Source organism: Opisthocomus hoazin, chromosome 17, assembly GCF_030867145.1.
Source record: "Opisthocomus hoazin isolate bOpiHoa1 chromosome 17, bOpiHoa1.hap1, whole genome shotgun sequence".
NCBI classification, from domain to species: domain Eukaryota; kingdom Metazoa; phylum Chordata; class Aves; order Opisthocomiformes; family Opisthocomidae; genus Opisthocomus; species Opisthocomus hoazin.
In genome coordinates, this window is record NC_134430.1 from 3021277 (window position 1) to 3048221 (window position 26945).

Sequence of the window (26945 nt, forward strand, 5' to 3'; positions counted from 1 at the left end):
CTGTCAGCCCCGCCGCTCCGGGCGAAGGCCTGGGAGAGCATCCCCGTCCCCGGGGAGAGCATCCCCGTCCCTTGGGAGAGCATCCCCGTCCCCTCTGCCCTCCTGCCCGCCATGGAGCCGGGCGGCTCTGCCAGATCCCTGCCTCTGTGCCAGGGCCGCAGGGTGCTGCTCCGGGACGGACCCTGCCCGGGGGTGCTCGGGGTCACCCCGACTTTCCACACCGTCTCCATCTCGGATTTCCCCGGACAGCGGCCGCCACGGCCCCGCGGTGACGAGAGCCTTGGGCTCGGCTCAGGAAACCCATTTGATTACGAATTTATTGCCGGGTTAATTTTACCAGCGGCATGAGGACGGCAGGTTTCGCTTTCCGAGGAGTTTGTTGTTTACTTGGCAGCCGGATAAAATCCAGCATCTTCTCGGCCTTCTCCCGTGCCCGCCGGCTAATCTCCCGGCTTCATCTGACCTTGTCGCTGCCGCGCGCTTTCCCCAGGGGAACCAGGCTCAGATTTTCCCTGTGGCCAGCAGCCACGAGTGGGTCCGGGCTTCCTCCCGCTGCCTCTGCCCGGCTCGGCGGGGTGGCTGGTGTCAGAGGAGAGGGGGTTCGAGATGTGGTGTGCTGGGGGGGGGGGATCGGAGCAGCGTCCCGCCGTGGGGCTGGTGCCGGAGCGGTGCCGCGGCTCGTCCCCGCGCGCCGACGTTCGCTGTCGTCCCGTTGTGCGGTGGCTTCCTCGAGGAGCAGCCCAAGGTGGCCGGGTGTGATAAGGGATCCGGGGCTGCCATCTGCTGTGGCCACCACGGGAGGAGGCCCCGGGGGGGGGGTTTCGGTTCCTCCGACACGTGGCTCTCCCAGCCCCGTCTCCCGACGCGTGGGGAGGAGGACATGGCCTCTTGCTACCCAGGAAGGGTGGGTGCTTCTCCTCTGGCACGGTCACCCTGCGAGGTGTCCCCTGGGGAGCATGGCGGGACTCGTGGGCCATGCCCTGGCTGAGGGTCCCCGGCGATTTACAGCTCTCCCACCACGGCCTCACGAGACCAGAGATGGTTTTTGCTCCAGAAAGGTCCAGCTCAGCCTCCCTGAGGGCATCTGACAGGCTTGGGCCGGGCTGGTGGGACCCAGCAGGTCTGGTGCTGCGCTGGTGCTTGGACGGAGCAGGCAGAGCAATGTTAGCAACTGGGTTATTTAATTTGTTTTTTAATGGGGATTAAGTTTCTCTGCGGGAGAGCGGGTCCCTAGGTAACAGAGTTTTCAGGCTTCTGCCTTCCTCTGTTTGGTTTTGGGGTTTTTTTTTTTTTCTTTTTTTAATCCCAAATTCCTCTTCCCTGCGCACGCTGGGAGCCGGCGGCAGCAGCTGGGGGTGAAGCATCTCTCGAGAGCGCAGCGCAGCCATGAGCAAAGCCCCGGCTGAGCGCCTGGGCATCATCCCCGGGAGGGTTCGCACTCCGGGCGAGCGAGCGTGGAAGGACCAGGGCCACATCCCGATCCCGGGCTGGCACGGGATGCTGTGGGGAGGGAGCTCTGGGTGCTCTGCTCCCCAGCCCTGGCTCCCTTCGGGGGCCGGGACCCCCCACCTTCGGTCGAAGGGTGCTGGGGCTGGCTGGCGGGGCAGGCTGCCGCCCCTTCGCCCGCCTCCCGCACGGCGTTAATCAGGTTTCACGCTGCTTAGTTTGGGACATCTAATGAGATCAAGGCTCAGGGCTGTCTGCCTGCCCTCCGTTTGCGGGGGAAAGGAGAGAACGGGTTGCTGCCTTCTCTTTGACCTCTTTTTCCGAGATGGGGCTTTGCCCGTCCCCTGTCCCGAGCTGGCCGGGGGGCCGTGGGACCCGCAGCTGCCCCTGTGTTTGCGGTGTGGGAAGGCTGCTCAGAGCCTGGGCTGCTTGGTGGGGTACAGCTGGGGGGCTGAAGGCGGCCAAGGCGGGGGGCACGGCTTCCTACCAGCAGCTCAGAGCCTGGGCTGCTTGGTGGGGTACAACTGGGGGGGGATGAAGGTGGCCAAGGTGGGGGGCATGGCTTCCTACCAGCTGCTCAGAGCCTGGGCTGCTTGGTGGGGTACAGTTGGGGGGGATAAAGGTGGCCAAGGTGGGGGGCACGGCTTCCTACCAGCAGCTCGGGCTCCCCTCGCCTTTCCTCTTCTGCGTCGCTGTTTGCAGGGAGCGGAACGAGGGGGTCCGGAGCGGGGGGCTCGCTGTGGCCGTGCCTGGGCAGCCTGGTTGGGGGGAACCCGGCCGTGCCCCCCTCTCCCCGAGCTGCCGCGTGGAGCCTGTACAAACACAGCGCCCAGCCGTGCCCCAGACAAAGCGCGGCCAGTTCCCACCAGCCTAACGTTTGCCTATGGCTCCCGCTGCCAAGCGGCCCGGGGCTGGCGGGGGAAGGACAGCCCTCTCTGAACAGACACCGGCCCTTTTGTTGGCCGCAGAAAAGGAGTTCTGATGCCGGCCATCCCTCCGCCCCCACGGCTTTCCCTAAGCCGCTGCTGTGGGAAGTGCAAAGCTTGGCTGATGATCGCACTGCTGATCCCAGAATCCCAGCATGGTCTGGGATGGAAGGGCCCTCTGTGGGTCACCCAGCCCAGCCCCCTGCCCAAGCAGGGTCACCCAGAGCAGGCTGCACAGCACCGCGGCCAGGCGGGGCTGGAATATCTCCAGAGAAGGAGACTCCACAGCCCCTCTGGGCAGCCTGGGCCAGGGCTCCATCACCCTCAGAGGGAAGAAGTTCTTCCTCGGGTTCAGCTGGAGCTTCCTCTGCTTCAGTTTGTGCCCGTTGCCCCTTGTCCTGTCACTGGGCACCCCTGGAAAGAGTCTGGCCCCGTCTTCATGACACCCACCCTGCAGATATTTAGAGGCATTTCTAAGGTCCCCTCTCAGTCTTCTCTTCTCCAGGCTGAACAAGCCCAGCTCCCTCAGCCTCTCCTCGTAGGAGAGATGCTCCAGTGCCCTCCTCATCCTTGTAGCCCTCCGCTGGTCTCTCTCCAGCAGCTCCTCATCTCTCTTGAAGCCATGGCTGCGCGGCTCTGACCCGGCTCCCCACAGATCCCTGGAGCTTGGCTGTGCCAGGGCGCAGCTCCGCACCCCAGCCGGCCGCCCCACCGCGGGGTCCAGCTCCTCTGAGAGGGACTGGCACCTGCGATGTCATTTGGGGGATTTTTCCAGGATTTGAGGTGTTTACTGGTGCTCAGTACTGGGAATGAGTGCAGGATGCGGCTGGGGCTTGGGCTGCTCTTTGGCACGGGGCTCTGCTGCTCGCCGCTGCCAGGGCTTCCATCAGGTCTTGCGGTGGGGGTTGTTTTGGTGTGTTTTGGTGTGTTTTGGTTTGATTTTGCATGGCTTTCTCCCTGTCGAGGTGCCGGCGGGGCGTGCTGGGAATTACGGAGCAGGCGCTTACCCAGGCGTGGAGGCAGCGGCTCGGTGGAGGTGTGTGCGGCGTTGTCCCCTTCGCCGCAGGGGTAGGGAGGGACCCGGAGATGGCATCGCCTTCCTCCTCTTCCTCCTCCTCCCCGGGCCTGGGCAGGGTGCCACCTCGCCGTGTCAGCACAGGCCCCTGGCAGGGCGTGCAGACGTGTGTGTCCTCTTGCACGTGGGTGTGCGCACAAAGCCTTCCTCCGCGCCAGAGCTGGGACGGTGCTGCTTGCTCCCCAAAAGCCCGAGTGTTTTCTGCCGGGAGACCTTTGCTCTTCCTCCCCCTGTGCATCCCCATCCTCCTCGCCTCTGGCACCAGCTTTGCCTCCTCTCATTGCCCAGCAGTGTCGAGAGATGCCGTCGCCGCTCAGCCGTCCGCCTCCCAATAGGCAGCTTTTATCTGCGCCCCTGTGCCCTGCCGCTGCCTGTCCCTGTCCCCTGCTCCCTGCTGCCCTCTCATTGCGGGGCGATGCCACCATATCACAGAATCCCAGCCTGGCAGGGGTTGGCAGGGCCCTCTGTGGGTCACCCACCCAACCCCCTGCCCAAGCAGGGTCACCCAGAGCAGGCTGCACAGCACCGCGTCCAGCCGGGGCTGGAACATCTCCAGAGAAGGAGACTCCACAGCCCCTCTGGGCAGCCTGGGCCAGGGCTCCGTCACCCTCAGAGGGAAGAAGTTCTTCCTCGGGTTCAGCTGGAGCTTCCTCTGCTTCAGTTTGTGCCCGTTGCCCCTTGTCCTGTCGCTGGGCACCACTGGAAGGAGTCTGGCCCCGTCCTCCTGACCCCCACCCTGCAGATATTTAGAGGCATTTCTAAGGTCCCCTCGCAGCCTTCTCTTCTCCAGGCTGAACAAGCCCAGCTCCCTCAGTCTCTCCTCATAGCAGAGATGCTCCAGCCCCCTCACCATCCTCGTAGCCCTCCGCTGGTCTCTCTCCAGTAGCTCCTCATCTTTCTTGAACTGGGGAGCCCAGCACTGGACGCAGCACTGCAGATGGGGCCTCACCAGGGCATGTCGGTGCCAGCTCAGTGGGGTTTGGTGCTTTCCCAGAGCGCGGGGTGCATGGCCGTGAGTTTCGTGGCGTTACTGAATGAGCAAGCGGAGCACGGCTCCCTGCCAGCGTCCTCGGAGGGGTGACAAACCAGGGGAGGCTTCGGAGAAGCGGGAAGCGATGAAATAATGCCGGAACCGCTGCGTCAGCAAAAACCCGACGGCCTCGGCCGTCAGCTGGGGAGGCTGCGGGCCGGGCGGGCGGATCGACGGAGGATTTGAACGCTGGGAAAGAAGCGGTGAGATCACCCTCGCCACCTCTTCAGCGTGACGTGCTTGGTTTCGTGCCGAGAGGGAGGGTTCAGGAGCCGGCGCGGTTGTTGGAGTGGGTCCGAATGAGACGTTCTGGGATGGCAGGCGCGAGGGTCTCCTGGGGTCCATGCTGTGGGAGAGGGGGGCTCTGGGGTCACTTTGGGGGACAAGGTAGGGGTGGGCAGCTGGGCCAGTGGTGCTGATGGCTATGGGTACCCTGGGGAAAGGTGCTGAGTGTGGGGCACCAAAAAGTGAGTCCCACCGAAGGCAGGCGGCCGGAGCGTGCCCCGGGGATGCCAGCCGCGCGCAGGAGCTGCGGGATGCGGGCCAGCACGCCTCCCCGCTGCTGCTGTGAGGGGGATCCGTCCACTTTGGGTCCTTTCGGGGATTCTTGAAGGCCCCGTGTCCTCCCGTTGACTCCGTCCGTCCCATCTGAGTCGGTCCCCTTGCACAGCCCCAGCTGGGACGTGACGTTCCCGCAGACCCCGTAGTGTTGCCGTGCTGGGGGGCTGCTGCTCCGCCTGCCCGGGAGCAGGAGTTAACGCCGACCGCGCGCGGGGAATGATTAAGCTGTGAGCAGGTGGCAGTCCAGCTCGGCTGTTTGCTTTGCGGAACGAAAACTGGCAGGAACGATGTTTGCTTCCAGCCTTACCTCGAACCAGCTTAGCTCTGCCCTCCGCCTCCGTCCCCCAGCAGCAAGGTGAGCTGCGGGGTCCCGTCCCCTGTGCTCTGTCCCCACAGGAGCAGCACGCTGGGTCCTGTCCCCTGTGCCCCATCCTCCCAGCAGCAGCACCTCAGGGTCCCGTCCCCTGTACTTCATCCCCCCTGGAGCAACACCTCGGGGTCCTCTCCCCTGTCCTTCATCCCCCCTGGAGCAACACCTCGGGGTCCTCTCCCCTGTCCTTCATCCCCCCTGGAGCAGCACCTCGGGGTCCCGTCCCCGGTCCCCCCCAGAGCAGCACCTCAGGGTCCCATCCCCTGTCCTTCGTCCCCCCCAGAGCAGCACCTCGGGGTCCCGTCCCCTGTCCTTCGTCCCCCCTGGAGCAGCACCTTGGGGTCCTTTCCCCTGTCGCCCCCAGAGCAGCACCTCGGGGTCCCATCCCCTGTCCTTCGTCCCCCCCAGAGCAGCACCTCGGGGTCCCATCCCCTGTCCTTCGTCCCCCCTGGAGCAGCACCTCGGGGTCCCATCCCCTGTCCTTCGTCCCCCCTGGAGCAGCACCTCGGGGTCCTCTCCCCTGTCCTTTGTCCCCCCCAGAGCAGCACCTCGGGGTCCTCTCCCCTGTCCTTTGTGCCCCCTGGAGCAGCACCTCGGGGTCCTGTCCCCTGTCCTTCGTCCCCCCCAGAGCAGCACCTCGGGGTCCTCTCCCCTGTCCCCACAGGAGCAGCACCTCAGGGTCCCATCCCCTGTCCTTCGTCCCCCCCAGAGCAGCACCTCGGGGTCCCGTCCCCTGTCCCCACAGGAGCAGCAACTCGGGGTCCTGTCCCCTGTCCTTCGTCCTCCCCAGAGCAGCACCTCGGGGTCCTTTCCCCTGTCGCCCCCAGAGCAGCACCTCGGGGTCCCATCCCCTGTCCTTCGTCCCCCCTGGAGCAGCACCTCGGGGTCCTCTCCCCTGTCCCCTGTCCCCCCAGAGCAGCACCTCAGGGTCCCGTCCCCTGTCCTTCGTTCCCCCCAGAGCAGCGCCTCGGGGTCCCGTCCCCTGTCCTTTGTCCCCCCCAGAGCAGCACCTCGGGGTCCTCTCCCCTGTCCCCACAGGAGCAGCACCTCGGGGTCCTGTCCCCTGTCCTTCGTCCTCCCCAGAGCAGCACCTCGGGGTCCCGTCCCCTGTCCCCCCCAGAGCAGCACCGGCTGTGGGGCAGCAGCTCTGCTATGGGAAGGGAAGTATTTTTTTTTATGTGGTTTTTTTTTTTTTTTCCTTTGAGATAATTCTTATTTTGGTGCCCAGACGTCTGCTGGAAAGGGGAACATCTCCGCTGTTATCAGCACTTCTGTTCCTCAGAGCTCGGTTTTTACCTCTGACGGCGGCGGCGGGGGTCCGAGCCCCCCGTGCAGCCCCGTTCCCTCTCCCCGTGCCTTGCCGCGTCCAGCCGACCTTTGGCAGCGCGGGCAGCTCCTCTGCCGAGAGGTTTGCAGTTAAATATTGACTTGTGCGGCCCTCTCGGTGCAGATGCTGGGCTGGGGCTGGGGGGGGCGGGGAACGGGTGCAGAACAGCCCCCAGACCCCAGGCTGTAGGGGGCTGCCCTGGTCCTTACGGGTAAGCCCAGCTGGAGTCCCTGTGCGCGGGGTGGTGTCGGGGACGTGGACTGAGAACCGGCTGAGTGGCAGAGCTCCGAGGGTTGTCGTTGGTGGTGCTGAGTCTGGCTGGAGGCCGGTAACTGGTAGTGTCCCTCAGGGGTCAGTACTGGGCCCAGCCTTGTTCAACTTCTTCATCAATGACCTGGATGAAGAGTCAGAGCGTACCCTCAGCCAGTTTGCTGGTGACAAAGCTGGGAGGAGTGATGGATACACCAGAAGGCTGTGCTGGAATTCAGCGAGACCTGGACAGGCTGGAGAGTTGGGCAGAGAGGAACCTGATGAGGTTCAACAAGGGCAAGGGCAGGGTCCTGCCCCTGGGGAGGAACAACCCCAGGCACCAGTACAGGCTGGGGCTGACCTGCTGGGGAGCAGCTCTGTGGAGAGGGACTGGGAGTGCTGGGGGACGACAGGGTGACCATGAGCCAGCAGCGTGCCCTGGGTGCCAAGAAGGCTGATGGGATCCTGGGGTGCATTAGGAGGAGTGTGGGCAGCAGGGCGAGGGAGGTTCTCCTTCCCCTGTGCTCTGCCCTGGTGAGGCCCCATCTGCAGTGCTGTGTCCAGTTCTGGGCTCCCCACTTCAAGAAAGATGAGGAGCTACTGGAGAGAGTCCAGCGGAGGGCTATGAGGATGAGGAGGGGACTGGAGCATCTCTGCTACGAGGAGAGGCTGAGGGAGCTGGGCTTGTTCAGCCTGGAGAAGAGAAGGCTGAGAGGGGACCTTAGAAATGCCTCTAAATATCTGCAGGGTGGGGGTCAGGAGGATGGGGCCAGACTCTTTCCAGTGGTGCCCAGTGACAGGACAAGGGGCAACGGGCACAAACTGAAGCAGAGGAAGCTCCAGCTGAACCTGAGGAAGAACTTCTTCCCTCTGAGGGTGCCGGAGCCCTGGCCCAGGCTGCCCAGAGGGGCTGGGGAGTCTCCTTCTCTGGAGATATTCCAGCCCCGGCTGGACGCGGTGCTGTGCAGCCTGCTCTGGGTGACCCTGCTTGGGCAGGGGGTTGGGCTGGGTGACCCCAGAGGGCCCTGCCAACCCCTGCCAGTCTGTGATTCTGTGGGGGGTGACGATGGGGCACTCGGACCCTCAGCCCTCGCACGGACACTGCTCCCAGGCCAAAACCCCGGCTTGCACAGAAACGAGTGCTCAGGAGGTTGGTTTTTCCAGGGCCACGAGACGCGGTGCTGCCCAGGAGGTTTCATCATCCCAAATTTTTCAGTCCTTTTGCAGCCCTGGAGTTGGGCAGCGATGCCAAGGGGCCGGCGTGGGACCCTGCGGGCTCGTCCGCCTGTCCCTCCCGGCAGGGCCGCGGCCGCTTGGCGCTGATGAAAGCCAGCAGGAAATGTCGAAGGTGGGGAACGCGCCCGCTCTGCCAGGAGCCGGAGGCGTGCGGGCAGGGCCCGGCGTCGGGGCCCGCCGCATGGCCGGGGGATCGGCGGCTCTGCCCGCACACGCACGGGCGGGTGATTCACCGCTTCATTTAGTCGAAGCGGAGGAGCTCGTCTCGCGGGGATGTGCTGGGCAGCGCCAGGAGCCGTGACCTGCCTCGTTCCACCTTGTTTTTAATAGCCCGGATCACAAAGAACCGTCATCTTTGTTCTTTGCTTTCCTTTCCCATGGCTCCTGGTGCCGCGGGCAGGGTGGAGCGAGCCCCCCGCCCCGGCGGGGCCGTGCCTGTGCTTGCCGGCAGAAGGATGCGCCGGCACGGGTGGACGTGCTCCGCAGCCGGCGACGCGCCGTGCCGAGCTGTCTGTCCGTCCGCAGCCGCGTTCGCTGCTGTTTGGATGGAGGGTGCGATGCCGCGGGTTCAGCCGAGCTCTGGGTTTTGTGGGGCTGAGGGGGAAAAGCCGTGGTCTGGGGGGAAACAACCCCAGTGTGGGGCGAGTGCTGGGTCCCCCAGTGCAGAGTCTGGGGTGCGGTGGCTTTGCTCCAGCACTGCGCACCCCTTGGAGTCCCCATTCGAGGGGACCTTAGAAACGCCTCTAAATATCTGCAGGGTGGGGGTCAGGAGGACGGGGCCAGACTCTTTCCAGTGGTGCCCAGCGACAGGGCAAGGGGCAACGGGCACAAACTGAAGCAGAGGAAGCTCCAGCTGAACCCGAGGAAGAACTTCTTCCCTCTGAGGGTGACGGAGCCCTGGCCCAGGCTGCCCAGAGGGGCTGTGGAGTCTCCTTCTCTGGAGATATTCCAGCCCCGCCTGGCCGCGGTGCTGTGCAGCCTGCTCTGGGTGACCCTGCTTGGGCAGGGGGTTGGGCTGGGGGACCCACAGAGGTCCCGGCCCACCCCGAACATTCTGTGATTCTGTGAGTCCCTGCGGGGGCCGGGGCCAAGCCAGGCTCCTCGCCCCGCGCTGGAGCAGGACCTGCCCCAGGGAGCAGCGGGCGATGTCCCCTCCGCAGCAATGCTCCGCCACTGCCCGAAGTGACCCGGGCTTTGCCCTGAAAGCTCCCGGAAAGGAGACAAAAAACAACAGAGAGGGGAAAGCGTCGCAGAGGAAGCGCAGCAGGAAACCCGGCTCCGGTACCCTGGTCATGAGTTTGTGCGTGCTCAGCACCGCTGCCGGACAAGCCCTTTGCCCGGCCGTGCGGAGCGGGGTGTCCCCTGCCCGGCGTGGGGTGACCCTGCTGGGTGCACACAAACCCCCTCGGGGTCCCCGACGTGCTCCCAGCCCACTGCCACGACCAGCGGTGCCCGCTGCGGGCGATGGGGGGGGACGACTTTGGTGGGTTCGGCTGGGGGGTACTGGCAAGCCCCCCGGTCTGTCGTGGGCACGGGGGGGGATCCTGGCAGAGCCCAGGAGAGACGCTTGACCCGGGTAGGGTGCTGTCGGGTGCCGGCGCTGGCTCTGGCTGCCATCCGTTGCCGCCCGCCGCGGCGTTTCCGCAGTGCCACCTCCCGGGGCTGGGACACGTGTCCCTGGCAGGAGGCCACGGGGCCCCGGCTGCCTCCCAGGAGGCCATGGCACCCCAGGGACCGAGCAGCGTCCCCGTGGCATCGCCCGCGCCCATGTCAGGGTGCCGGGGAGGGTGGGCTGTGCCCGGCCCCCGCGTGCCGCTGCCCGGCAGCTTCCCCAGTCATATAAGGAGATGCCGGAGCCGGGAGCCGTGGCGAGGCCGCGGCGGCTGAGCATTACTCACCGGGGAGGCGCATGGCGGGGGGCCATCGGCCCCGCGGAACGCTTGGCCGGAGCCAGGCGTGACTCAGCTCCGGGTGACAGTGGGGGCCGGGGCAGGCCGTGTCCCCGAAGCCGTCCCGTGGGGTACCCTCAAACCCAGGCAGGGTGCTGGGGGGGGGGAGCTGGGTAACGGCGTTTTGAGAGATGCACGGGGATGGGAAATGCCGCACGGGGCACCTCGTGGAACAGGGGGAACCCCCACAAGGTGGGGACCCCCCCAAAGAGACACGGCCTCTCCGCTCCCCGAATGCCGGCGCGGGTGGGAGATGTGTGTCCTCTCCCCACCCCTTTCCTTTCCGGGCCGGGGCAGCGGTGGAAGCCGAAGAAGCCGCCTTGCGAGGAACTGCAATGAGCTGTTTGTGTTTCGGGTGCGTGGGGTGGTTTCCATGGTGGGTGGGGGGGGCCCAGCCTCGTGCTGCGGGCGAGCGGGGGGGGCCGGCAGCTGCATCCAGGGCTGGGCAGTCCCCGACACCCCGAAACCCGCCGTCAGCTCCCTACGCCCCGCGTCTGCTGTCTCCTGCTGCCGGTACCGGCTCCCTGCGGCGGCGAGAGGCGGGCGGGCGGGCTTGTGCCGAGGGGAGCGTGGAGGGGAGAGGGGTGTTCAGCTGGGTGGGGTGACGTGGGGGACACTGGTGTCCTGGTGCAGGGGAGGGATGTGTTTATATATATATAAATACACATTATATGCAATTTTGTATATATTACATATATTTTTGTATATATTATATACATTTTTGTATATATTATATATATTTTTGTATATATTATATGTATTCTATAGGGTTTTATGCATATATTTATATATTTAAAGAGTTTTTTTTGCCCGAAGGCTCATCCGGCTGGAGCGGCTGGCAGTGCTCAGTGCATTTTATCGGCCCCTCTACGCGGGCGGCACAGGAGCGGCTGAGCCTGCGCGGGTGCTGCCGTGGCGAGGGGATGGGGAGGACCTGCTCCTGCTTCCCAGAGCCTTTCCCATGCCGTGTCCCAGCCCTGGCAGCCACCGGCCTTGCTGGGTGCTCTTTGCCCCGCGCAGGTGGACCGGGGGGCCCATGTATGGTGGCCTGGTGCCTGCCGGCGGGTTGTCACGCCTGCAGCGCTTCCCCTGCCCGAGCAGCAAACAGATTGCTTCAGGTGAAAGCTATGCCGGGAGATTTTTCATCCGGGCAGGGCTGAAGCTCTGGAAAATGTATTGCAACAGCACCGAGCCGCGGGGTAGCTTGTGAGCGCGGACGGCATCGGGAGGTGGCGGGTGGTGCGGGTCCCGCGTGGAAGGGTGCGACGTTTGGGTCCGTCGCGTTGTGTGTGATAAGGTTTTCTTGGTGGACCTGGCCAGCTTGTGGCTGTTGGGGAGCTGCTCGGGGGTTATAAATATGATATAAACCTCTGCTCGAGGCCACACTCCTCTGAGTGCACCCCAGGATCCCATTGGCTTTCTTGGCAGCCAGGGCACGCTGCTGGTTCATGGTCACCCTGTCGTCCACCAGGACACCCAGTCCCTCTCCGCAGAGCTGCTCCCAGCAGGTCCCCCCCAGCCTGTACTGGTGCCTGGGGTTGTTCCTCCCCAGGTGCAGGACCCTGCCCTTGCCCTTGTTGAACTTCATCAGGTTCCTCTCTGCCCAGCTCTCCAGCCTGTCCAGGTCTCGCTGGATGGCAGCACAGCCTCCCAGTGTGTCCACCACTCCTCCCAGTTTGGTGTCACCAGCAAACTTGCTGAGGGTACGCTCTGACTCTTCATCCAGGTCATTGATGAAGAAGTTGAACAAGACTTGGAGCAAACTTCCTCACCAGGAGCTGGCGGGGGGCCGTGGCGCCTGATGGGCTCTGGGAGCGAAACGGGCTGCGTAAGGAGCCTCTGCCCCCCGTTTGCTCATGGTGAGGATGGCAAACGGGCCGGGGCACCGAACGGCCGTGCCGCGGCAGGGCTTGCCGCTCTGGGTTTCCCCGTGCCGTTTCTGTACCTCTGCTGCCGGAAACGGCGCTGAAAAGAAGCGAAACTCCCAGCGTAACGCCCAGCGCGGCGCCAGCCGTCAGTGGACGGGGTCGGGCTGCAACGCGCGCCGTGCCGGCTGGGCGCTGGCGCTGAGCGGGGCACCCGGCTGCGGGATCAGCCCTTCCCTTCTGCGTTGGAGCGTCGTTCGTGGGTGTTTCCCCGTGGGCTCGGGGGTCCTGGCAGTTAAAGCGTTTATCTCTGGGCATCCAGGGTGGGCGAGGGAAATGCGCTTGGGGTACCCGATGCCCAGAAGCCCAAATTTGGTTGCGTTCGCCGCTTGTGCTGGGCAGAGACCGGAACTGGGTCCAGCCCAGGATGCTGAGCCCCAGCAGGCAGCTGTCTGCTGCCGAAGCCCTGCCCGTGTCTCCCAGCCGCTCCCCCCGCGATCCCGGCCGCCCTCGGTGTGTCGGCATGGCCGGGCAGCCTGCGGGCAGGGCACGCTGGCCAGGCTGCTGGCTGTCACCCGCTGCGGGGGGGGAGATTTTGTGCCGCTCCCGAGCCCCCGGTGAGGAGCGGGATGTCGCGGCGATGCCAGCGCAGCGGCTGCTCCCGCCGGAGCCGCAGCCGACCTTCCAGCGGGGCTGGGAATGGCAGTTGAGGAGATGACGTCTCTCCCCCCGGAGCTGGGAGGGACGAAGTTTGGCCGAGTGAACGCCGAGGAACGATGTTTGAGCCGGCCTGACGCTCCCTTTCTCCCTCCACCCGCCCCCCCACCTCCCAAATCTCCCCGGCCCCGTCCCGGCGACGCTGCCAGACCCCGAGCCCGGCTCCCCGGGGCGCTGCCAGCCGCTGGCAGGAAGTTTCAGAAGTTTCGGAAGTTTCTGCAGGCAGCGGCTCGGCCCCCACCATCTCGCTGCCCTCCCGGCGATGCCGGGCTCCGGCAGCGGCAGCTTCGAGAGAGAGAAATCCGGCGCCGGGCTGGGGATAACGGGCCGGGAGTAGGGGACGATGCCTCTCCCGGAGAGCTCGTATCTGCCGCCCGCCGCCTTTGTCCTGAGCCACGTCCTGGGCATCGCCGGCGTCTTGTACTGGAGGAGCCGGAGCAGAGGAGGTAGGGGGGCCCCGCGGGGGGAGCGGCACTAAGATGGCCGGCGTGCCGCCGGCGAGGGTCACGGCTGGTTTTCCCTCCCCGAGCGCCGGGGCGGCCGCGTGGGCAGGGACGGACGTGGCCGGTGGGGATCCTCCCGGTCCCCACGCTGGCGGGGGGGGTGGAGGTTTCGCTGCCTAAATTTGGTCTCGCCGCTCGCTGCCGGCGCACGCGGGGGGTGGGAGCGGGTGGGATGAGGGGCGTCTCGCTGGGGAGGAAGCTGCTTTTTGTCACGGCACAAGCCCGTGACACGTGGCTGCCGTTCTGTCTCCCGGCTCCTGCCCGGGCACAGGCGGGCGTCCCTCCCACCCCGGGCCATGCCAGCAGCGTCTCCGGTAGCCACCGAAGCCAGCAGCAGCAAGACACAGCCCCGGGAGCTCGTCCCGATGCTGGCACGGGCTCGCCGAGCAGCTGAGGCTGGCCCTGCCTCAGTTTCCCAAAATAGGGTTTGCACATGATCGCTGCCCGAGGAGGGCGAGGATTCGTTCCAGGGATGTGCGGTAGCTCTGCGCCCCGGACAAGGACTCCATAGCTCCTTCCCGGTCCAGATCTCTGCCTCCTGGGATTTGTTTGTTTTGATTCCTCCCTCTTTTTTTTTTTGTTTTCCCCCAAGAAGTTCTTGGTCTCGCCTGTGCCTCTCCATGGGGCCTTTTCCCCGTGTCCATGACCGATTCCCCCTTTTCCTTCACGTTCTCCGTGCAAAGGAGCAGGACAACAGAGCCCGGGCAGCGTGCAGGGACTTTTCCCCAAACACTGCTTTGGGCAATACTGAGGCTGAGTTGCCCAAATGTCAGGGACGTGCCCTGTTACCCGCCGAGCCCGGCCTTGCTGCCGTTCCTCCTGCTGACCCGCTGTGCCCCCGACTGCCCCGCTGATCGCGGTGTCCGGGCAGCGTCGTGCGGTGACGTGCTGGGCTCTGTCTAGGGACCTCCCGGCCACTTCCCAGCACCACCGCCTCCTCCCAGCTCCTCACCGTGCCGACCCGCTGCCTACAGGAATCCATCCCTGTTGGAAAAATCCTGGTGCGAGCGTTGGAAGCAGCAAATCTATTCAATAATCTGTTTCCCTGCATCGCTCCTTCCCGGTAAAGGTCAGGTCATACCCACCCCATGGGCACGGCGTCCTGGAAGACGAGCTGTCTGTCCAGTGCTGGGCTCCCCAGTTCAAGAAAGATGAGAAGCTGCTGGGGAGAGTCCAGCGGAGGGCTACGAGGATGAGGAGGGGACTGGAGCATCTCTCCTACGAGGAGAGGCTGAGGGATCTGGGCTTGTTCAGCCTGGAGAAGAGAAGGCTGAGAGGGGACCTTTGAAATGCCTCTAAATATCTGCAGGGTGGGGGTCAGGAGGACGGGGCCAGACTCTTTCCAGTGGTGCCCAGCGACAGGACAAGGGGCAATGGGCACAAACTGAAGCCGAGGAAGCTCCAGCTGAACCCGAGGAAGAACTTCTTCCCTCTGAGGGTGACGGAGCCCTGGCCCAGGCTGCCCAGAGGGGCTGTGGAGTCTCCTTCTCTGGAGATATTCCAGCCGCGCCTGGACGCGGTGCTGTGCAGCCTGCTCTGGGTGACCCTGCTTGGGCAGGGGGTTGGGCTGGGGGATCCCCAGGGGTCCCTGCCAACCCCTGCCAGGCTGGGATTCTGGGATTCTGAGGGTCATCTTGCAGCCGGTTTTGTTGCCCTGCGCCGCTCGTCCGGCTCTGCCGAGCATCCACCCCGGTCTCCTCTGCATCGCCGCCGCTCAGGTGCCTCCCTCCTTCAGTATCCGGGCGCTGGATGGTTTTCTGCCGCAGGTATCTCTCGGGCGTTCTTCCAGGCTGAATTGGGCACCGTTTCCTCTCCCTGTTTTGAAAGGCTCTGTATATCCTGCCCGGTCGGCTCTGTTGTCATGATGGATTATGTCAGCCCACGAGTTGGCAGCCAGCACATTTTACATACCTCGTGCTCCTCAGCCAGACAGGTTTTTTTGCCTATCCCCCATCTGAAAAATACCACTTTAAAAAAAAAAAAAAAGCAGCGTGTTCCCATTCCTTGCTTCCCTTGAAGGAGTTCAAAGCGAAGGCGATGGGTTTCGACACTTTGAAGATTTGTTTGGAGATGTTTCCACACGACAAACCCCTCCTTCACCCCGCGGCTGGCGCTCGCTGTTCCACGCACAGAGCCGCTTTCACGCCGAGCCCGGGCTCGGCGATGTCCCCAAGCGCTCGGCGAGCTGATCCAGCGCAGTCCCCCGCCTGACACCGCCCATATTCCTTCGGTTTTAGCAGGAATTAATGAGCTGGGAAAGCTCAGGAGCCGCTTCCAGGTTTTATTCCAGCAGGAGAGGCTGAAGGAGCCGGCGGGGACACCGAAACCCCCCTGTATGTCACCGGGCTCCCTCTTGGCGCTGGCAAAGGGACGTCCCAGGGGAGCACTGGAGAGCCCGGGTCCCAGCCCCGGGTGCCGGCGGGACGGAGGCACCCTCCGTCCCGCCGGCACCCGGGGCTGGGACCCGGGCTCTCGCAGCAGCACCCCGAGGCGGGAGGAGGTGAACGGTGATGGAGTCTGACAGCGAGCGAGGTCAGCGATGGTGGAGAGATCCCGGCTGCTCCCGGTTGGGCATGTTGGGAGCTGCTGGGGACAGGAGCTGCCGCGGGCAAACGGAGGGGGGGAAGCATCTGTGCAGGGTGTTGTGGTGGTGATGGGGGGGTCTCCGGCACCCGGAGCCGTCCCAGTGATGATGGCGGGTGGCTGGGGGCTCTGGGGTCCGGCAGGACGGTGAGTGGGAGTTATTCTTCCAACGCTCAGTGGATGCGCCTGCTTTTGGGGTGCTGGAAGCCAGTGATGGGTCAGGATGGTTCTCCCTGTTCCTCTTCACCGACTGGGTTCAGTGAAGGGATGGCAGCAGTGGGGGAAACCTCAAAAGCGAGGTCAGGATGGTTCTCCCCGTTCCTCTTCACCAGCTGGGTTCAGTGAAGGGATGACAGCAGTGGGGGAAACCTCAAAAACAAGGTCAGGATGGTTCTCCCCATTCCTCTTCACCGGCTGGGTTCATTGAAGGGATGGCAGCAGTGGGGGAAACCTCAAAAGCGAGGTCAGGATGGTTCTCCCCATTCCTCTTCATGGGCTGGGTTCAGTGAAGGGATGGCAGCGGTGGGGGAAACCTCAAAAGCGAGGTCAGGATGGTTCTCCCCGTTCCTCTTCACCGACTGGGTTCAGTGAAGGGATGACAGCAGTGGGGGAAACCTCAAAAGCGAGGTCAGGATGGTTCTCCCCTTTCCTCTTCACCAGCTGGGTTCAGTGAAGGGATGGCAGCGGTGGGGGAAACCTCAAAAACAAGGTCAGGATGGTTCTCCTCATTCCTCTTCACCGGCTGGGTTCATTGAAGGGATGGCAGCAGTGGGGGAAACCTCAAAAGCGAGGTCAGGATGGTTCTCCCCATTCCTCTTCACCGGCTGGGTTCATTGAAGGGATGGCAGCAGTGGGGGAAACCTCAAAAGCGAGGTCAGGATGGTTCTCCCCTTTCCTCTTCACCAGCTGGGTTCAGTGAAGGGATGGCAGCAGTGGGGGAAACCTCAAAAGCGAGGTCAGGATGGTTCTCCCCATTCCTCTTCATGGGCTGGGTTCAGTGAAGGGATGGCAGCGGTGGGGGAAACCTCAAAAGCCCCCTTCCCCTCGGGCGGTCACCTCCGCTCCACGCTCCTCGCTGCTTCGGGATTTGTGCTGCCGTGGGGTCCCCTGGTGCCTTCGGGATCCCCATTTCTGGGGGTGCGGTGGGCTGCGCTCCGGTGTGCGATGGGGGGAGAGGAGGTGGGGAGGGAATTAAACATCACGCGTGGTCCTGCTGAGGTGCAGGCGGCTGAACCCCGCTCCTCGCTCGCACCGGGGCCAGGTCTCGGCGCATTTCGGGGCCGTCCCGCGCTGGTCCCTGCGTCCCGGGGCTGGGCTCTGCCTGGGCAGGGTGGGGACGGGGCTGGCACGGCTGCGGCTCGGCTGGGCTCAGGCTGGGTTATTGCCTGGGCTGTGGAGTCTCCTTCTCTGGAGATATTCAAGAGCTGCCTCGTCCAGGTTTTCGTCTCGGCGAGCCTCACCTCCCTTGGCAAAGCAGCAACATGGCAGCGCTTTGCAGCTGGAAGCGTCGGTGCGGCTCCGATCGCCTCGGTGGTGCTGGAACCCGTCGGACGGGCGTGTGGCACACGGGCACCTTCGCATAGGGACTGTGGTTTGCACCGGTGCTGCCGGCAGCGGGGTCTCCGTTTGCCGGCGACGTTCCCCGTGTCCCTGCCACCAGCCCTTGCTCCGTGCCCTGTGTGCGAGGGCACTCGAGGCTCTGCGGTCGGCCTCTCCTGCCCTCGCCCGCCGCTGGCTTGGCTTCGGAGAGGTGCGGATTTCCTCCGGCCGCTGTAAGCGTCCCCCCGGCCGTGCCCTACCTGCCCGCTGCCCGGGCCGTTGCCGCCGCTCGCTGTCCCTGGCTGGTGACAGGGTGGTTCCCGGTGGCTGCGGCCAGCGAGCCTCTGCTAGACAGGGGAGAGGGACAAGCGCCGGGGTGTTGCAACGAGTTCCTTACCGGGGTGACTCTGGAAAAGATTAGCCAGGGAGAGATAAGCTGGCAATGCCTTAATATCGTTAGTAAGCAGCAACTGGGCATTATTATTAGCTCAGACGATAGCGCGGGTGCGGGGTGGGGAGGTGTAATCTGGTCAGAGCCCAGGAACCACCCAAAGGTGGAGAGACGGGGCGAGAAAAGGAGGAAACGACCCGATTTCTGCAGGAGAAGGGAAGAGGGAGCGCACCGAGGAGCTGCTGGCCTGCGGGCACCCCCCGGCCCTGGCGTCGGAGGTGCCTGGCTGCGGACTTTCCGCGGGGGGCTCGGTGACGTGGCCCCGTCCCCGCGTGCTCCCTGCGATGCTCGGGGCCGCGCTCCCGCCTTCCCCCGGCAGCAGCCCGGCTCCTCGCACCCTCCCGGCCGGGGCGGCCGGGCTCCAGCCCGCGGAAGGTCTGCAGAGGGGTTATATTTAGCAGAAAAGGAAGAGAGGTGGTGATAAGGAGGCCCCCGTTATCTCCCCGCGTGCCGAGAGGGACTGGGGCTCCGGCGCTTCCGACCCGGGAAATGATTTGGGAAGCAGCTGCCCGCGGGCAGGCGGGAGCGGGGAGAACAGCCCGGCATTGTCCCTCCCGTCCCCGGCGCAATTAACTGGAAAACACGACGAGGAAAAACGAGCCAAGAGCCTGCCAGCGGGGCAGTGCCCGGCTCCGCGGGGCCAGCCTGCGTCCGCACCCCCAGCCCGCCGGCTTTCTGCCGCCGGGAGCTGCGCCGCGCTCGGCACTGCCTTCGGGTCGCTCTGCCCTGCCTCGCTGGGAGCTTCTCGAGCAGCTTCGCCGGCCGTCGGCACCGCGGGACGGTGAGGATTTGGCTGGCGCGGAGCTGGGAGCACCCGGGGAGGCGAAGCACCCGGCGAAGCGGCCGTTGGCGAGGTTGGCGGCGATGCCGGCGAGGAGGAGCGACCGGTGCCCGCGCCGGGGACAGCGGGCGTAGGAAGTGGTGCGGTGGGAGGAGCTGCGGCCGAGAGGGCACCCACCGGGGGCCAAGGCGGGCGAGCGGGTGGTGCCACCAGAAGACCCTTCCCCAGGAGCCGGGAGGCAGCCGCCGCTTTGCCACGGGACCCAGCGCTCCCCGTCCGGGGCTCGGGCGATGGAGAGGCGGCATCTCCCCGGGGAGCGGAGGCGGCTGGGCACCTGCCTGGTGTGCCGGATGTGCTGCATCGGTTAGTACCCGCCGCATCGGTTAGTACCCGCCGCATCGGTTAGTACCCGTGGCGGGCAGCCCACGCCGTGCTGCCGGTGCTGTGCCACCGCCGGGGACGGCTCGAGCTTTACCCACCCCAAATTAACTCGGGGGTTGGGAAGGGACCTGGGACAGCTCGAGCTTTACCCACCCCAAATTAACGCCGGGGTTGGGAAGGGACCCGGAACGGCTCGAGCTTTACCCACCCCAAATTAATGCTGGGGTTAGGAAGGGACCCAGCACTGCAGCTCTTGGGGGGGGTTGGGTACAGGAACGGTCCCTAAAAGCACGTGGGGGTGACGTGGCTTCCTATGGCACGCAGCGGTGGCGGTACCGTGGCTCGGCCGCGTCGCCCGGGGAGCCATGCCGAGACCAGCGCCTGGCGTGGCGGGGGCGAAGGCGGCCATAGCCTGTCCGGCGGGTGGTCACGGCACATGGCTACGTGCCGGGGACGGGGGGACAGAGCGGGGCAGAGGGGACGCCTGGAAGGTTTTGCTGGGGAAATGCCGGCCGTGTGCCACGTGTTTGACTGCGGTGCTTTCGGAGGGGGGAATCCGTGGGGTGGATGGGGAGGAGGAGGGATGTTAGGTGGTGCTCCCGAATCTGCGTGGGTTGAGGCGTGGGGGGGTTTGCCCGAGGGTCCCGGGCCGTGGCCATCCGGGCAGGGCACCCAGCATGGCTGGGGAGCCCGCCCTGACAGATACTGGCTTTCTCCGTTTTCTTGTTTTTTAACCTAAAAGCAAAGCAAGGGGTGCTTCGGCGTGGTGGACCGTGGCACCAAAGGGACGTCTGGGGGTAGCGGGTTTTGTCCTTTCCTGCTTTGTCCCAGGGGTCCCCTGGCCTGGACGGGGCAGCGCTCGGGAGCGTGGGGCCGCGTGCCGCGGGTCGGGACCGGGGCAGTCCCTTCCCTCCAAGGTGATGTTGCTCAAACCAGGCGATCCCATTTGGCACAGGGATGGCGGCCGGGGTTGCCCCGAACCCTCCTCGCTGCCGGGGCGTGGGGCGGTGGGGGCTGAGTGGGACCCCCTGCGCCCCACAGGACCCATCTCATGCCCTCTCCTTTCACCGTTTGCCTATGTCTCACGTGATTTTATTATTTTTTTAATCCAAGAACAGGCAGGGCAAAGCCTGCCAGCGTCTCCCCCATCTCACACTGCCGCTTGGCATCACCACGAATCTCCCGTCCCGTCGCCCCGCGGGGCCGGCGCCATCCCTGCGGCTCCCCGGTGGCTGGGACCCCCTGGGGACAGCACCCACGCTGTCACCCTGTCCCGCCGGCCTTCGGAGCACCCAGCATCCAGCCAGGGCACGCTCGGCTGAGCCGCGGGACAGAAATAAACGTTAAATCCTGACAATCCAATGAACCAAAAATACAGGGACAGAATAAGCTGCTAATTGCGGGCGCTGCTGGTGCCTGGCAGAGGCCTGTTCCGGGACATCGGTGGGGTTTATGTAATGCGTTAAACCCCCGGGGAGGGGGGACACCCTCCCAAAGCGGGGGGCTCGGGTGAACCCCACCTTCATCCTTGCTCTGCATCCCTGGGGGGATGAGGAGGTGCGGGGGTCCCAGCTGGGCGGACACATTTTGGGGGTTCAGTTGCTGCTGCGAGCTGCGGCTGTACCCATTCCCATCATCTGCGCTGCTTTTATTAGGGCTACCAGGATGGTGAGGGGGCTGGAACATCTCCCCTACGAGGAGAGGCTGAGGGAGCTGGGCTTGTTCAGCCTGGAGAAGAGAAGACTGAGAGGGGACCTTAGAAATGCCTCTAAATATCTGCAGGGTGGGGGTCAGAAGGACGGGGCCAGACTATTTCCAGTGGTGCCCAGAGACAGGACAAGGGGCAACGGGCACAAACTGGAGCAGAGGAAGCTCCAGCTGAACCCGAGGAAGAACTTCTTCCCTCTGAGGGTGACGGAGCCCTGGCCCAGGCTGCCCAGGGAGGCTGTGGAGTCTCCTTCTCTGGAGATATTCCAGACCCGCCTGGACAAGGTCCTCTACAGCCTGCTGTAGGTGACCCTGCTTCGGCAGGAGGTTGGACTAGATGACCCAACCTTCCAACCCCGACCATTCTGTGATTCTGTGATTCTGTGATTAAAATAAAACTCTTTTCCCCCCCAAAAAAGCAGTGTATTTTGTTCTAGCCATGTGGATGCTCCTACCTCCCTGCCCGAGCGAGACGTCGGAGCCGCGTGATCAGCCCCGGCCCGTGCTGGCCCGTGTATAAGCAGCCTCTGTTCCCTGGCGCGGGATCCGTCCGGCGGTCCTGGCACCGGCGGCGATTCCTCCGTCCCTTCCCCTTGTTTCAAAGTCGTTTGAGTTTCTGCATGAGAAACACTGACCGAGAGCCGCTTTTGTCTTCTTTTGACAGATGAACGGGACAGAGTCCAAAAGAAAACCTTCACTAAATGGGTCAATAAACACTTGATGAAGGTAAGAGTCACGTGTTTTATTATAAATAAATAATTAAATTATTTATAATTAAATAATAATAATTATGTAACGGTTAAATGACTGTCTGTCTGTCTGCTCTGGCTCAGGACTGGCAGATAAATGCCTTTTTTTTTGGGGGGTCTGGGAGTTTTTGCGTTGCTTTGGAGCGTTCGTATGCGTCCGTAGTCGGAGCAGAGACGGCTGCGGTGGAAATGGGCCGGTGCCTTCGGAGGGCACTGTAGCATCGCCACGCAGCCCTTGGGGTTACATTTGCCTCCTGAGCACCCTGTCCTGGCTTTATGGGAGGCTTGCTGGGCGAAGAGGGGGATCCCGGCGTGGGGCTGCTCCCCCCGGCCAGGCCAGAGGGGCTTTGTGTCTCTCCAGGGGTGCTCCTGCGTGGAGAGGAGCCCCGAAGTGTGCCGGGGCGAGATGCTTGCAGCCGTCGGTAGCTGAGCGGGATTAACCTCGCTCCGCTTTGCTTGGTTAATGCCAGATGTTTTTTTACTTAATTCTCCATTTGCCAAAAGAAAAAAATAGCAGGAGAAAAAAGTCCTTTGGGTGGTCGGTGCCACAGCTGTATTTTCCTGCCAGCTTTGCAAAGCTCTGCCTCAAGCTTTCGGCTGCTTTCTACATCTTACAAAGGAGGGGAAAAAAGGGAAATCTTGAGACCGCTGTGGGGAAACATCTGGGGAATCCTGGCCGAGTGGAAGCCCGGGCCGAGGTCTGGGTGCCTGGGGAAGAGCGGGTACGGCGGCTGCGTGCGGGCAGAGGCCGTGCCGCCCCGTGGGAGCCTGCTCCGCTCTCCGACGGAGGCGAGGAAGCGCGGTGCCGCGCTGCGGGACACGCTGCAAGGCCGCGCGAGCGGTTGAACCGCTGCCGTGGGACCGGGCTGCCCTTTCCGCAGAGCTCCGCGTGCAGTATTACCGCGTTGCCTGGGGTACGGACGGCTTAACAGTTCGGTTTTCCTGCGTAAAATTGGCAGCGGCTTCCGCCGGGTCATCTGGGAAGCAGGAGGCCGCTTTCCTTAGCGAGAGTTCTGGAATAAGAGTTTTAAATGGCCGCGGCGTGGAGGGAGATGTCCGGCCGCTGCCTTCCCCCCCGCACGCTTGCAAGCAGCGGGCGAGCGAATCTGATGGCTTTTTCCTGGCCGGCTCTCTCCGCAGGTGCGCAAGCACATCAACGACCTCTACGAAGACCTGCGCGATGGCCACAACCTCATCTCGCTGCTGGAGGTGCTGTCGGGAGTGAAGCTGGTAAGTGCCCAGGGCTGGGCAGCGATGCTGCGGCCCCCGCCGAGCCCCCCGCCCTCCTCCCCCCGCTCCCCCCTGCTCCCAGCCATCACTTCTTACGCCATGGTTTTGTTTTCAAATGTCTGTCGTTGTTTCTTTTATTATCAGTACTATTATTTATTTATTATTATGATTATTATTATTTTATTCATTTTCACTCAAACCCACATTCCCCAGGCTGCTCTCTTGGATACTACCGAAGCGTTTGGTTAACGCCGCTGGCTTACGCTGCCCTGGGTAGACCCCACTTTTTGTGAGGGCTTGCAGGCCTTCATCTTCTAGATTTGGCTCCACATTTAAAACAACAGATAATAGTGGCTTCGACTAAAACTGTTTCTGTGGCAGCGTGCCCAGCAGTTCAGCTCGGATCTGACACTCCTGCCCCGGGCTCGGCTCCTCACGAGCTGGGTTTGTAGCAGTCGGTGGCGTGCAAACCTCTTCCTGCGTCCTGAGCATCGTAGAGTCCCCCTCCTTCCTCCTCCTCCTCCTCCTCCTGCTCTGACTGACACATTCACTCCGCTCTGGGAAGATCCCGATTGCTGCAGCGGGGTAGCACAGCAGGAATTATTTTAGTTTTCCCCTAAAATAGGATCTGGGCAGAGATCTCCTAACTCCTTCCGTTCCCCTCCAGAGATGCCAAATCAGTTTTTTGTGGGGGCTGCAAAATTGGATGGAGCTACTTGTGATCCAGACAGCTTCCTTCCCTCCGCTTCGGCTTGCGAAGCCGGGAGGGGGAAATTTCTGTGCTGGAGCCCAGGGTGTGCCGGAGATCCGGAGATCCAACCGCCTTCATCCCTGCTTTTTTGTTGTTTTTTTTCTTTTCGTTTACCTGGGTGTTGGATTTTGGTTTCCACTCTGTCTCCCTGTTGTGTCACCCTCCCATCGCCGCTCTCCCTCCCCTCCTCGTTAGCAAATAGAGCCGCCAGCTCAGAGGAGCCTTCGCCTGGTGAGAGCGCCGGCCTGGTGCCGTGCAAGCAGCGAAGAGCGTGAGGAGGAAGATGATGATGATGAAGAAGTAGGTTGAGTTGGCCCCGGCCGCAGCGTAGTCGTGGTGGACGCTGGAGTGCCGTCAGATAGTCCAGTGCAGCCCAGCGTCGCTGGAGGCTCCGACCTTCCCCTCTCTTCGCTTTTAGCCGGGGTTTTTGATATAAAAACCCCAGCTGGAGGGGAGGCTGTAAGAGCGGAGAGGCACCCGATGCCGCGGTCCTCGTTCCCGGGCTGTGTTCGTTAACTGGACTATCTGCGCGTGCATTGCGGTGTCGACCTGCAGTCAGGGCACGCCACCCACCTGGTGTGACAGCATGTGTCCCCACCGGGCGGGAGGGGACCGCGCCGGGTCCCGCACGCTGCTCCCGGCCGCTCACCTGGCACTGCATGGACCGGCGCGGGGCACGGGCACCTTCTGGGGGGGCTGGTACCACTGTGGGGTCCGGGGCACGACCGGTGGCCCCGTGCATGTGAGTGGTGGTAGGAGCGAGCACAGCCTGGCCCCAGGTGAGGGTCACCCCGCAGGGGCTGGACCCCAGATCCTTGCTCGGGTGAGAGGAGGTTTGTTTTCTGCGTGCTCTGGGTGACGATTCCGCAGCGCACGGTGTCACCTCCCGCCTGGAGCAGCGCAGGAGGAGCTGGGGCTGCAGCACCTTCTTGGAGATGTTCCTCTTGCAGGGACAGCTCTTCCCCTTCAGCCTGGGGAAGGAAGATGGCTCCGAAGAGCTGGGGTGTCCTCGTGGGTCGGAGCATCCTGGTGATGCCTCTTATTGAGGCTGGGATCAGGATTTGGGCGTCGATCCTCCCCCTCCTGCTGACTCAGCACCCCACGCCCTTCCCCTGGCCACGGCTCAGCGCCGGGTACCTTGGAAAATCCCTCAGTGACCACGGACACAGCCCAGAGCATCCCCTTTCTGCCCTCCCTGAGGGTTCAGAGATGGCACTGGGGGCAGCAGCCCCTGCCTGCACGCGCGAGGAGCCGAGCCGGGGCTGCAGGGGCTGATGCCGAGGTTGGGGTTTCTCTGCCAGCAGCGGGGACCTGCGGCCGGTCCCTGCCTGCGTCCCCGTGTCCTGGTGCGGAGCAGGCCTGCCTCTGCTTCCACCGGGAAGGGTCAGGCGCCGGAGCCACTCCAGCAAATCGCTCTCTGCTGAGCCCTCTTCCCAGCTGAGCCTGGGCTGGGTGAGATCCTGCCCTGGGATCTGCGAGGCTGAGCCGGTCCCGTCCGCTGCCGTGCGGTGCACGGCTCAGAGCCTGGACGCAGACCCTCAGGGTCTCGGAGGAGGTCGAGATCCCAGGGTCTTCCCACCTCCATGCCCCACCGTGGGCGTTTGGCCGTCTTGCAGCAGGATCGTGCCTGGGGCAACGGCTTCGTTTGCCTCCGGAGCAAGAAATTAGGGCAGGGAGCGTGGGGTGCACGGGGGTGACGGCAGCGTGCTGAGCCTGGGGGCTGCCACGGGTGGCTCTGGGGGCATGCGGGGAGCAGCTGTGCATGCGGGGGGCTGCTGGCCCGTCCCCACCGGCCTCACCTGAAGCTGCTGCCTCTTTCTTGCAGCCGCGTGAGAAGGGGCGGATGCGTTTCCACCGGCTGCAGAACGTGCAGATCGCCCTGGATTTCCTGAAGCAGCGGCAGGTAAGGGCTGGCTGAGGCTCATCCTGGAGCAGCGCTGGCTGATTTGTGGTTCTTGCTCCCGGCCGGGGCTCGGGAAGGGTGTCGAGAAGCAGCGTCAGCCTGTGCCGGGGTGTGCCTGTCCCCGCGGTGCCGGAGCTGGCCGGGGATGGGTGTCAGGGGACTTTCCCCACGGGCGTCGTGTGCTTTCAGAACCACCCACGCGGCGCGAGATCTGGTATCGAAATGAGGGACCAGACTCCAGTTCTGCCAAGGGGTTTGCAAATGCCACAGACGGGCACCTCTGCGCCCCAAAAGCCTCACCCGGGGCTGCCCGGGGGATCCTAGCGCTGGGGACGGGCGGCTGTGGCACCTTCCTGCCGGCCCTGGGGGAGATGGGGCAGCTGGCTCCTGCCCACCCCACGCAGCCGTGGCCTCGGCGCTGGCACAGCCGGGTTACGAGGGCTACGAGGATGATGAGGGGACTGGAGCATCTCTGCTACGAGGAGAGGCTGAGGGAGCTGGGCTTGTTCAGCCTGGAGAAGAGAAGGCTGCGAGGGGACCTTAGAAATGCCTCTAAATATCTGCAGGGTGGGGGTCAGGAGGACGGGGCCAGACTCTGTCCAGTGGTGCCCAGAGACAGGACAAGGGGCAACGGGCACAAACTGGAGCCGAGGAAGCTCCAGCTGAACCCGAGGAAGAACTTCTTCCCTCTGAGGGTGACGGAGCCCTGGCCCAGGCTGCCCAGGGAGGCTGTGGAGTCTCCTTCTCTGGAGATATTCCAGCCCCGCCTGGACGCGGTGCTGTGCAGCCTGCTCTGGGTGACCCTGCTTGGGCAGGGGGTTGGGCTGGGTGACCCACAGAGGGCCCTGCCAACCCCGACCATTCTGGGATTCTGTGATTCTGTGGGTGCCCTTCGGACGGCGGCATGGACGCATCGTCCCCCTCCGGCTTCCGGAGAGCAGGCTCGCTCCGCCGGGCTTTTGGGAGGTGCTGGCCCCGCGGTGCCTGTGCAGCTGGCAGGGACCGGGCATCCTCCGCGCCCCGAGCAGATCCCTCCCGGAGCAGCAGGATGCATCCCGAGACTTGCTGGCTCTGCAGGTGGAACCCCTGCAGCCCCGGGGCCGGGTGTCCTGTTCTGCCTGTTGGGTTGGGTCTCCCTGCCGCGATGCTCCCCAGATACGCTGAGATGATGATAAATTGTACCAGTTCGTGCTGCAGCAGAGATTTTTCCCTCTGCTAGCCTGAGGGCTCTGAATAAATTCGAGCCCATGCCCCGTTCCAGGAAGGGTGAGCCGCCCCGCTCCTCCCCAGCCCCTTGATAGAGACATTTTGCCGGCGGCTCTTGAGAGCTTGTTTCTCTACTTGGATGAAACAGCTTCTCCCTTTGAAGTCTGATGGCCTGGTGACAGCAGCCTTGCTGGGCTGTCCTACCCTAGGGAGATGGCTTACTCTGCTGGAGGTTGTGGGGTCCCACTGGGTGCTGGGGAGAGGGGACAGCCCCGTGGGGAGCCCACTGGGGAGGGAGACCCCCGAAGCTCGTGGCAGCTCCCTGAAGGCGGCTGCAAGGAGAGCAGCCGGGCAGCACCGCGCCGGTTTGCGTCTGGAGGTGCCGAGGCCGGTGCTCCCGGTGCCGCCGG

At 64.0% G+C, this 26945-nt stretch overlaps 1 protein-coding gene across 9 annotated transcripts in view; it reads left to right on the top strand.

Annotated features, from left to right (window-relative positions):
- Positions 1-26945, top strand: part of MACF1 (microtubule actin crosslinking factor 1) — a 156918-nt gene that overhangs the window by 21217 nt on the left and 108756 nt on the right. For all 9 annotated transcript variants that reach the window (XM_075438203.1, XM_075438205.1, XM_075438210.1 and 6 more), the window contains 3 exons: positions 21361-21422; positions 22586-22675; positions 25252-25329. In XM_075438203.1, the coding sequence (XP_075294318.1) occupies positions 21361-21422; positions 22586-22675; positions 25252-25329 (230 nt within the window). The remainder of the gene's footprint in view (positions 1-21360; positions 21423-22585; positions 22676-25251; positions 25330-26945) is intronic.